This window comes from Nicotiana tabacum, chromosome 18 (genome assembly GCF_000715075.1).
Source record: "Nicotiana tabacum cultivar K326 chromosome 18, ASM71507v2, whole genome shotgun sequence".
In the NCBI taxonomy this organism is placed as follows: Eukaryota; Viridiplantae; Streptophyta; class Magnoliopsida; order Solanales; family Solanaceae; genus Nicotiana; species Nicotiana tabacum.
Genome location: NC_134097.1, coordinates 73430827 through 73443483, shown reverse-complemented (window position 1 = coordinate 73443483; position 12657 = coordinate 73430827). Strand labels below are relative to the sequence as shown.

The window sequence follows — 12657 nt, the reverse complement described above, 5'->3', positions numbered from 1 at the left end:
GTGTTAAACAGTAATTTTGGACAACTCCGGAGCAGTTCTTAGCACGTTCGAGGACGAACATATGTTAAGTGAAAGAGAATCTAACGACCCGACCGGTCGTTTTGATCTCTAGCGTGTCGTTTGACTGTTTGAGGCCTTGAGTTACTTCACTTCAGGTATTATGACTTGTACATGTGATCGGAATTGAATTTCGGGAAGTTTGGAGTTGATTTAGAAAGAAAATTCCAATTTCGAAAGCTTTAAGTTGGAGGAATCGACTAAGGTTTGAATTTTGAGTAAACGACTTCGGAATCAAGATTTGAAGGTTCCAACATGTCATATGATAATTTTGGACTTGGGCGTATGTCCGGATCATGTTTTGGATGACCCGGGAGCGTTTCGGCGCCTATTGTAGAAAGTTGGCATTTTGGAAGAATTTTATAAATTTGGGTTGAACTATATTTTAATGTTATCGATGTCCGTTTGGAATTATGAGCATGGGAATATCTCCGTATGATGATTCTGGTCATAGAAGCGCATCCGGATATGGATTTGGAGGTCTATAAGACATTTGGGAGTCATTTGGCGAAAGTTGGAAGTTGGAGATTTTTGGAAGTTTGACCGAGAGTGGACTTTTTGATATCGGGTTCGGATTCCGATTCCGAAAGTTGGAGTAGGTCTGTAATGTCAAATGTTACTTGTGTGCAAAATTTGAGGTCAATCGGACGTGATTTGATAGGTTTTGGCATCAGATGTGGAAGTTAGAAGCTCAATAGTTCATTAGGCATGAATCGATGCGCAATTCATTGTTTTGATGTTATTTGGTATGATTTGAGGCCTCGAGTAGGTCCGTGTTATGTTATGGAGCGGGTAGGTGTGATTGGACGGGGCCTCGGGTGTGTTTCGGATATGTTTGGGTTGTATCGCGCTCTTATTTGATGTTTTAACGTCGTTTCTTTGGACATAAAGGGTACCATATTGAGAAAACAACCTTTGACTTGTGATTGGCTTGAGCTATTAGATCCATATCATAATTACGTAGTTATATCAACAAGAATCACTGAATTCCAATGTCGTATGAGAGAGTTATGTCCATTTCCGTGCGGGAAAAATTGCTGGTTTCTGCTGCGGACTTTGTTCTTCGCGAACGCGAGGGAGGTCCCATGAGCGTGAATAAGGAAATTTGGGTTGACCAGTCAACACAAAGAATTTCTCTTCGAAAACACGAAGGTTTTCCCGCGAACACGAAGAAGAAAAATCGCCTGGACAGTGTTTTAAACCAAGAATTTTAGTATTTTGGGCATATATTGAGTTCTAGAGCTCCATTTGAGGTGATTTTTGCGGCATTGTTCTCGTCTCAACAAGGGGGTAAATATCTGACCTTTATTTTGATGTTTCTCCATGATCATTTTCGTTGGTTATTATTTTTATCCATATTTGAATTGTAAAAATTGGGATTTATAGCCCCAAAATTGAGAAATGGTAAATTCTTGATTTGAGGGTCAATTCATGGACGAAATTTATGATTTTTTGGATATAGACCATATGAGTTATGGGTAATATTTATTTCCAATAATTTTTGGAATCTGGACATGTGGGCCCGAGGGTTGACTTTATTGACTTTTCGAGCGGAGTTGAGAATTGTTATAAATTAATTTATTATGAGTATTAGAGTATATTTTTATTGTTTGCACATTTCTTGACTAGTTTTGGAGCAACGGGCACCGGTTTGAGGTGTTAGAGCGGCATTGGAGTCGGTTATGGAACTTTAGAGCGAGGTAAGTCTCATGTCTAACTCTGTGAGGGAGAAACTACCCCTAGGTATTGTAATTGATATGTGTTACTTGTTTCGGGGCCAATGTACGCACGAGATGACGAGAGTCCGTACGTAGCTGCATTCATGTTATTGTTCGGGTAGACTTAGGTTCACGCCATGCAATAACTGTACTATTTGGGTTATCTCTTCCTTATTAAATTCTTCTACTTCGCATTACTACTTGAGACTAGACGGGCGTAGAGTGATAGACTCGCTATTGTAGAGATTTGACGAGTTTCATAATTAGACGCGGAATTATTGTACTCCTCTTACGAATTTCTGCCACGTTATGCATTCTCATCGAAAGGTTTTCTCAAAGCTCCTTATAACTCACATGTTTCTTCGTGAGTAGGGTCAAGGACCCGTCAAAGCTTCTTATTCTAATGGGATCGGGCCGTTCGCCTCGACAGGATAGATGTATCAATGGTTCGTGTCGTTCGATCCTCGGTAGTGCACAGATTATGATGGGATCGGGTCGTTCGCCTCGGCAGGATTATGTACCACACTCTCATGGGAGCGGGTCGTTCGCCTCAGCAGTTTAATTATGTATCTATGGTTCGTGTCCTTCGACCCTCGACAGTGCACAGATTATGATTATATCGGGTCGTACGCCTCGTTATTTCTATAAAATACTCTCATGGAAATCGCACGTAATGTCTGACAACGAGTTAGTGTATCTATGAGTCTTCCTGATTTGAATTATGACAACCTATCTGGTGAGGTTCATTATATATATATTCTCCGATTGAGGAGGTAATTGCTAATTGAGAGCTTGAGTCTATTGTAGAGAGGAGGACCGTATCACGTATTTACACTTGTTTAATTCGTTTATTTACTCTGTCTCATATCTGTTTACTTCTTACTGTATTTGTCTTATTGGACCACTAGTAAGTGTCGATGTCAACCCCTCGTCACTACTTCTCTGGGGTTAGGCTAGATACTTACTGGGTACGCATTGATTTATGTACTCATGCTACACTTGCTGCACATTTTTGTGCAGGTACATATATGTCTAGTGATCTTTTCGGCACATAGGCGCGGCTATTAAGGGGACTTACCGTGAGCTGCATTTCATGTTACGATCCGCAGCCTGCAGAGTCTCCATCAAAGTTATTTGTATTCTTCTGTCTAATTTTTACTCAGATAGATGTTATATGTTATTTTATTTCCTAGTTGATGCTCATGCACTTGTAACACCGGGTTTTTGGAGGTGCTTATGGGTTGTCCTTTATTGTAGTTGTGAAAACATTATTAGTAACCATATAAATTCTAATTCTTACTATTTTATTGATGAAAATTATGGTTTCAAAATACTAAAATGAGTAATTAAGTTAATCATTCAATGTTGGCTTGCCTGACGGCGGTGTTAGGCGCCATCACGACCTCTAGTGGATTTTGGGTCGTGACACAGTTGTTATGATTCAGACCTCCAGATCTCCAGATCTTCATATTGAGAATAGAATTTTAGTTAAAATTTGGTTTTTTGATTCTTTTACACAGTTTGAGCGCTAAACTTCTTTAATCTCCAAATCAAAATCTGAACAACGCGATGCGAATTTGAGTAGCAAAAGTTCAACATCTTTGAACTCAAATCAGTTGCTATGATTCGTATCTGCAGATTGAAATATTTTTGATTCAACAGAATTTGAGTAGAAAAAAGGTCGGATTTTCAGCGGCTATCGTTCTGTTTTTTTTTTCAGCTTTTGCATCGCGATCTTCAAATCTTCAACAATGATTCTGTGAATTAAAATTTTTGTTGTTGTAATTTCAGTCTTTATGCGCTAGTTTTTGTAAAATTCTGTCAAAATTTGAGCTGCTCTTCCGTTTTTATAGTTATGGCATTAGGTGTTTGGTCGTTATTTTGGGTTTCAGTGTCTTTTAGCTTAAATTGGTAGCAATTGTAATTATTTATTGGGTATAATTTTTAATGGGTAGAACAGGATAAATATTTTTACTTTTATAGGTAATTATGTCTTTTTTCCGGGACAAAAGGTACAAAACAAAAACCTATGCAAATAATAGATTGGATGTGAAGCCCGCCGAATATATCAGACTTTTCACTCGATTCTCCATTTAATTTTACATGTAATGTACCATTAACCTTTTCTCTTTTTTTTCTTGCAACTTGATGATTGACTTTAGGCTTCTTCCTACGCAAAGAACAGAAAGAGAATATCTAATATTTGGGAGGTTCACACGTTTCTTCTCTAAGTAATCACTTTCAGCCAATTTTATTTGGGGAAAGAATAATAATTTTCAGGAACTGAATTAATTGGACCAATAATACAATAATTCTCTGGTACATAACTTTAGGAATTTAAATGACATGTATAGATCATGAGATCAATTTTCCCTAGTATCACAATAACTTTAGTTCCTCTTGTGTGCATGCTCTGATTTAACTTTAGGAGTTTAAATGACATGCATGAGATCAATTTTCCCTAGTATCACATTAACTTTAGTCCCTCTTGTGTGCATACTCTGATTCTTCAGATTTGTAATTCTTACCTCTGCACACAAGAATATCATGGATCGAAGGAGGACTATTTTAAAGCGCTTACGCGCTTAGTGAGTTGTATATATCTGGGATACAGATTCAAAATAAATTACATTTGAATAGCAGAATAAAACTCTAGATGGAATGACCTAAATCTATGCAACAAAGGTCCTCTACGTATTTTGCCTTAGTTGTTTCTTATGTACAAAAGTATGCAAGTTTGGCAGATATTAGACACCATATAAATTTCAGGTCTTTCACCTTAAAGAAGATTAATTGCCACCAGAGGTGACTGCAAAATAGAGCTCTTCATCATTCATCGCGGTAGCACTGTGTTTTCATCATCTGAAGTAATGATACCAGCAGCAGCCATAGCATCTGATCCATTCGCTTCATCATTGCTCTAGCAGTGAGAATATCATACAAAGTTAATTTGAGGGCCCGGACAAACTACAATCAAAGGATATTGAGAACCCCACCAGAGACAGAGAGAGCTGCACCTGTTCACTAGATTTCACGGTATGATCCGGAGCTCCTGCAGTTGAAACTTTAGAAAGATCTCTTAAAATCCCCTGCAATCACAATTCACCACAAGGAGGGCAAAGCAATACCATCAATTGTAAAACCAGATTCCTGATTGGAATGATGGAAATAACTTCTAAATTCTGACTCCCAACTTACCTCAAAACTTGATAATTGAAGTCGAGAGAAAAAGAGTGTTAAAAAGTAAAAAAGTACACATTTCATGAACTCACTGGATACCCACAAAAAAAAAACACTTTATAATAGGCGAATGTAGTTGCTAATCCTCAAAACATCTCTTATTCCTCTCAAGAAAAATAGCCCACATGATGTAGACAGGAATAATCCTCCAGATCTGCTTTAGCACTTTTCCAACTCTCTGTCCAAGCCAACACAGCAGCAAACTATTCATATCCATAGGCATCATCCGTTGCACTCTAAAGATGTTTAACAAAATCCAAACCCGCAAGAGTGTAATAGTAAGTCATTTGTTTTTTTGTTTTTTGTTGAGAAGGTAACATATTTTATATATAAGATAAAGTAACCTTATCACAAAGATTGTGTTAAGAGATTACAGAAAGTTACAAGACCCCAAAAAGAGTAAAAACCTAGTCTTGTGGTAGTTACAAGGCCCCAATGATGTCCACTATAGACTCCACATCTTCTACGAGCTTCTTTACACCAAAAGTGAAACAAAAATATACAATTCATCTTGATCTTCTGTTCAGAACTAAATCTATCTTCAAAGCATCTACCGTTCCTTTCCATCCATATTGTCCACCAAATACAAGCTGGGAAAATGCTCCACCATTTCTTCTGCCTCAGTGGGATACCTGGATCATTCCAGCATGCTATTATTTCTGCAGTTGTCCTGGGTACTGTCCAGTTTAATCCTTTCATGCTCATGAATAAATACTACAACTTGTTGGGTCACTTTACAATGAAAAAAGAGGTGGCTATTTGTTTCAATCTCATTGCCACACAAAAACATTTAGAGCATAGTTGCATTCCTCTCATTATCAAACTATCATGGGTTAGAACAGCCTCTTTAACCACTAGCCAACAAAAGCATGCCACTTTAAAAGGTATCTTGACCTTCCAGATGTGCTTCCAGTTCCACGGCCCATTGTGTGGTTGTCCAGAACAATTTAGAAACCTATAAGCTGACTTCACAGTATCAATTCCCCTGCTATCTCTTTCCCATACTATTCTGTCTTCTTCCTCTACAATCTCTTTGAAGCTATCCAGCAATTTGAAGAATTCAGTCACTCTAATAACCTCCCGGTCATTAAGGAACCTTCTGAAGGTCCCTTTTCTGAAAAGAACACCTACTGCATAGTGAAAACCCCCTCTTCTGAAGAGTGTCTTGTGTTAAGCAAGCACTCTTAGCAGCAATCCATCCAACACAAGCAAAAGTTTTTTTTTTTTTTCTTGGACAAGGTATCCATCCGAAACAAGCAACTGTAGAAGGAGCTTTAGTCTTCCAAATTAACTTTCATGGCCAGTCCACTTCCCATTTCCCAGAGACTTTTGCAGCACGTTACAACTCACAATAAACACCCCATTACAACTAGCCAACCGGATCTGCTTATCCCTCTGTTATGAACCCGAATTCACAACACAAAGTAAACGAGGGAAATGATAGGTTTAATTCATAAACTCAAAGAGTCGATCATTACAACAACAGAAACTAGAACTAAGAAGGAGATTCAGAGAAGACAGATAGAGAGAGCCGAGGGAGAACAGAAAGAGATAGACCAGAGGAAGAAGCCAGAAGAATGGAGACAAGAGGGGAACAGAGTTCTCGACCATACTCATAACTTCCAACTCACAGCCACTACCCTTTTTAAGCGAACTGTCCTACGTCTACAAACTACTACTCAACCTGGATCCCAAATTAACTTGGCCCTATTGCTTGTACTCGGCCCAATAGCTACTTGTGTGAGATTGGGCTGGTGCTGGTTCATAACAGCCTCTTGTTATCATCCAACACAACATGCTTCAAAAAATCCAATAACTAATTTTAATCCACTTCCCAAACATTAAAATTCTACTAATTTTTATCTCCAACCATTATCTAAAAAACAATCAGCAACCATACAGTTTCTGTTTGCAGCTATTCTGTACAAAATAGGAAACATGTGCATTAATCTCCTTTCACCCGGCCAGACATCATGCAACTTCCATTTCAAATTTCCAGCTTCAATTTATTCTCAAACCCACCCCATAATTTACTTATGTTTTCTTATAGGTATAATTTACTTATGTTACTCCAGATTGCAGCTTTGAACGGTGTAGTAACTGAACAAGGTTTCCAGCAGTCTTCTTTACCGTATTTGGTGATGATCACATCCCTTCAGTTTCCTCCAATCATCATTAAGTCTCTATAACCACTTATAGGAGCCTCTTATTGTGGAGTCTCAATTTTTTAACTCCCCATCCACCTCCCTTTTTCTGCTTCATTACCTCTTGCCATTTCACTAAGTGCCCCCTCTTCTTTTCTGAATTTCCTTCTCACATAAACTTGTTTCTTAAACGATTAATGCTTTTTTAAACTTTAATAGGAATGGGGATAAGTGACATTAGTTAGGTAGGAATGCCATCTAAAAAGAGCTAACTGAATCAAGAGTTGTCACTGGGATGGGAATAATTGATATTAGGTAGGTAGGAATGCCTCCAAAATTTGATCAAGGGACCCCTGCTTATCCCTTGATCAAAGAAAAAGAGAATCCACAACATAGCACACAATTCTATTCTACATAAATAGGCTCATATACATGGAGCAAAATGTGGACACAATTATCATTGTTTGAACTGATAAGTTACAAAACCTAAGTGAGCAAGGTCTTTAAATTCAATACTAACCTTATTGGCCCACGTAAGTCCACATGCATTGCAGAGCGACCTCGGGCCAGCTGGTCCACGACGCATCATAGGAGTGAATTTCGAACTAATTCCACAATGTCTACATCTGTTGAAAAAAAAAATAAAGATCTCAGGTGCTGCATTTGTTTGATTTTATCAGTTCAACTCAGACGCCACATAAAGTTTGATCTTATGCTATATAACGGGTCAATAACTTATCAGAGGTATTGCTGTCAGAACTTTTTCTTTCTGGATAAGGAGAGGTATGGCCATGGGACTTATTCACAGAACAGAATACAACTACAGAAGTCTGACACTCACGATGTTTCTGGTTCTTCTTGGCTTGAGCCTACATTCCCCTCTGCAGAAGAAGAGCCCGCTTCATCAGAGATTGACTTGGAAGATGTAAACTGACCCTTTTTACGCTGCATCCTGACAGCAAAACAGAGATCTGTGTGATGCAATAGACCACGGAGATCTTTTTTGACTAAAAACACATTGTAAACCACCCTAACTAGAATCTGCATGTTAAAGAATAGGCAAAGACTGAACTTTAGAGCTTCAAATAGGAAAAGAAAAAGAACCGAGTAACCCCTACATAAAATTTGGGGAAGGAAAAAGAGAAAAGGAACAATAATTGGTCCACAACTAGCCTGACGCTCAAGATGCCGCCGTCATTTACAATGTCACAAGCTCAAAACTAGATGTCAGTATGTCACTAAAAACATCTTTTAGCAATAGACATTTTACTTCCATTGAAGGAGAGTTTCCAAATGACATGCGCCCAAATTGAAGATTGAAACATGACTGCATGAGAGATGAGCCAATGGAAGATCGCATTCACTACCAATATTGTATTTGTATGTACATATTACCACGACCAGCTTTTAACCCCCAGAATAACCTACCAAAGTGTCATGTTTGGTTCTAAGCGAAGGCTGGCCAACAAGTCAACACGTTACCAAGGTCTATATCACACTAGTGTGTGATGCCATTAGGCTCCTTTAAGGTTCCTCCAATGATCATGTCACTGAAAGTGTATATCCAACCATGGAATTGGGACTCCGTTATAAGGAGGTCAGGGCATTAAACAACGTCATATTCGCATCTCAAGCAATGCCTTATTTATGGTAACAGTCAACTTTAAAATCTTCAGTGCACGTGGGCTTCTGCTAAATACCTTCTCTTTTTCGTCTGACAGGAGCCCTGCCCATGCTCTGCCACTCATGATACTCTCTGTCCCTTTACTTTAGGGATAGTAGTTTGGCTAAAACATCACCATCTACAGAACTTATCCCTTTCAACTGGAGCTAAGTGACACATTCTAAAGTTTTTCTTTTTTGGGATAGATGGCATATCTCCTTGGCCCTCTAACCTTTTGCTATGTCTTTATATAACTAATTATGTTTATCTTCTCAGTGATATCTACATTACCCAAAAAGTTTTAAAAAGACTGCTACTGGACAGTCCATTTCACACAAGAGAATCATAAATTAGTACCAAATGTATCCTGATAAAAAAAAAACTATTTTATATCTCTTATTCCGTCCGACTTAAAAGCCAGAGACATGAACTCATTTATGCCGTACAATTAGCAGCAGAGCAATAATGGAAACTTCTAATATTAGGTAAAAAGCAAAAACACCAGAAAAGTATCACAGCAATACGCCTTACAAGGGGCAAGTTGTCACTTTTCTTCTATGAAGTGGATATTAGTAGATGAACATGTTGTGTGTAGCCCAAAGAAACAGTTTGCTAACATTTCAAGCAGGTCTTTGGTCTCACACAGTCCATTACATTGCTATCTAGAGCTTATAGCAACAAGAAGTGATGAATGTAAAGCACTAAATAAATGTCTTTACTACTCCAATTACAAGTAGATTAGAAGGAAAGCTCAACTTGCGACATAATGAAAATTGGTGGAGATGACTAGTGACTAGTCATGGTAGACCAATCATGGCAGAAACTCATTTATCTCCAAGACATCTAACATGATGTCCTCCAAGGAAATAAATGAAACTGTATTACCTAAGAGCAACTTCCTTCCGAACAGTGTATCGAATCTTTTTATCAAAACATCGTTCTTTCCTTTTTTCCCTAAAGCGACTCAAAGAAGCAGCCCGTTGTGGTTGATTCAATCTTACAGGACCTTCACTTGAAGCCTAAGGAAATTGCAGAAGAAGCAGGTTAATTGATTGCCAACCAGAATAACAGAAAACCCCTACATGTTGGAAGAAAGGTTTATACCCAATGACTCTGGGAAGCCACATCGACAGCAGCGGTTCCAGTAGGGACTTCATATCCATCCAACAGCAGCATCACTGCCTGAACCTGAAAATTAATGAAGACAAAAGAAACTTTTACTCCTCCGTACAATGCTTGTCTTATGAGACAAGATTATTCAGTGTTCAGACTAGAAGGACCTACCTACAGCGGATTAAAGATTACTCGTTTAGCCGACCTCAACCAATTCGGGATTGAGATATAATTGATTGATTCACCAAGATGCATGTAGACAAGCAAAAAAGTAATTCAACAAACTAAGACAAATGAAAGCCCATCCATCTCCATAAGGTTTTGAAAGTTAACTGTCACTCGGATTTTAAAAATAGCAAAAACCTTCCATGACCTCTTTGCTGCAAAGACTAATCAATATCCATACCAACTCATCCTTCGCATCGAATCATATGAATTTCCAATTTCCAAGTACTGAATCACCTAAGTTATAAAAGCAACAACAACTACACCTAAATCCCAAACTAGTTACAATCAGCTATATGGTTCCTCTATATCCATTTCACTCTATTAGGACCCGTTTATTCCACAAAAGCAGATGTTTGCCTGGACTAACATGCCCTAGAGCTTCCTGCAAAACCTAGTTTTTAGATCCTTCTTTTTAATGACGGTGGTGTCCAAACCATCAGCACAAGTATTGAGTAACTCTACCCACCCAGGCTTAGCCAAATGGGAAGAACTCACCTAGCGGTTTTTGCCTCCACTAGGATTTGAACCTAAAACCTCATGGTTCTCCTCCCACTTCGTTGACCACCAGGTCACACCCTTGGATGCGAAACTAGTATTTTTTAATCCATGTGGAACTAGTAATGTTATCCATGAATATACTAAGCAGAATGCATAAGTTAGTGAGCAAAAAATTCATCCTGAAACACACATTTAACCTCAATTAAAATATCAAAATAATTCACTTAGCAAAATATGCACTTTTATAGCACACTGCAGAAAAACGATCAAGATTCAAAAGTAAAAGGGCTAATAAAAAGAAACACCTTTTCAGGTGAAACGTCTGGATACACAAACACTTGGCCTCGAAACGAGAGCGTAAGCTGATTGCTACTTCCTATGCCAGGGACATAGAGAGCATTATGTGCAACGCCTTCCACAACATTCAGCGCAGCAGCCTCCTCCATAGTTGCGCCGGCGCCGCCGTTGTGGAGGGCATGGTGGTAGTTGTGGTCGTAGCGAATGTGATGAGAAGGATCGTCTATGGACTCCCCTCCTCCTCCTCCGCCGTCGACGTCAACGTCATCATCGTCGTCTTTCCCTTCAGCAAAATGAGTATGTTGATGTCTCTCTTGATGTACTGTTCCGTTCATTGTCTCTCTCCTGTACATCGTATCTCCACGATTTGCCTGTCACTTCTTCCAAAAAACTGAAAAAACCTTGCTCTATAGTGAGTCTATGTACTCCATTTGTATTATAATATTTGGTTTTTAGTTTTGTTATGATATTTATTTATTCCGGAAACAATAACTTACTTGTTATAAATATATATTATATTATGTTATGGATGTTCATTTAGTACTCCCTTATGGATAAATATTACCTCGGCATAAGATTATCTATATGTGGTACACTAGCAACTTACAAGCTGCTTGCACAGCAGCTTTCATTCTTCTATAAATAGAAGAGATTTTAGTTCATTATGTACATTAGTTTAAAAGTTGAATAATATATCAGTTTCTCTATACTTGTCTTTAGTTTATTTACTTTACAGTCGTTATTTCATAACAAGTTATCAGCACGAGACTCTGCCATCTCGAACAAATACTTTAAAAGAATCAGAGGTACGAACTTTCTTTTTCTAAATAATGTCAAATCTTTCTAAACTTGAATTTGTAGCCCCGGATATATCAGGCAAAAGCTACATGTCTTGGGTGTTTTATGCTGAAATTCATCTTGATGCGATGGGTCTGGCAGACACCATCAAGGACAAGAATCAGGCATCAAACCAAGACCGTGCCAAAGCAATGATATTCCTACGCCATCACCTTGATGAGGGCCTGAAAATGAAATATCTTACTGTTAAAGCATCATACTGTGGAACAATTTGAAAGATAGATATGACCACCTGAAGATGGTCGTTCTTCCACAAGCACGTTATGAGTGGACTCATTTAAGGCTATAAGATTTTAAATCTATCAGTGAGTATAATTGTGCTATGTTCAAAATTATTTCCCAATTGAAATTATGTGGTGATAATATTACTGATCATGATATGTTGGAGAAAACTTTCACCACTTTCCATGCCTCGAATATGCTCCTGTAGCAGCAATATCGAGAGATGGGATTCAAAAAGTATTCTGAACTTATCTCACATCTTCTTGTAGTCGAGCAACATAACGGGCTATTAATGAAAAAACATGAAAGTCGACCTACTGGTTCTTGTCCATTCCCTGAAGTGAATGAGACGAACTTCCACCAAGCTAAACGTGGAAGAGGTCGTGGCCCCAGTCATGGTCATGGCCGTGGTCGGGGAGGAAACTCTAATCATGGTAATAATAATGCACCAAAAAACTCTCCTAACCACCAGCAGTGGAAAAGGAACGAACAAAAGCATGAAGCGATGCAAGCCAAAAATGTAGAAAATGCATGTTATAAATGTGAAGGAAAAGGGCACTGGTCACATGTCGTACGCCAAAGCACCTGGTTGAGCTTTATCAAGTCTCCCTAAAGAAGA

The 12657-nt window shown here is 38.5% G+C and overlaps 1 protein-coding gene across 1 annotated transcript; it reads right to left on the bottom strand.

The window, feature by feature from the left end:
* Positions 1 to 4324: 4324 nt before the first annotated feature.
* LOC107760620 (GATA transcription factor 24) lies at positions 4325 to 11399 on the bottom strand. Its single transcript, XM_016578702.2, has 7 exons — positions 10967 to 11399; positions 9927 to 10010; positions 9708 to 9841; positions 8001 to 8111; positions 7680 to 7785; positions 4793 to 4864; positions 4325 to 4695 (listed from the first exon to the last, which is right to left on the bottom strand). Exons 1-7 carry the CDS (start codon positions 11309 to 11311, stop codon positions 4609 to 4611), a joined length of 939 nt encoding a protein of 312 aa, XP_016434188.1. The 5' UTR covers positions 11312 to 11399; the 3' UTR covers positions 4325 to 4608.
* Between the last annotated feature and the right edge of the window lie 1258 nt (positions 11400 to 12657).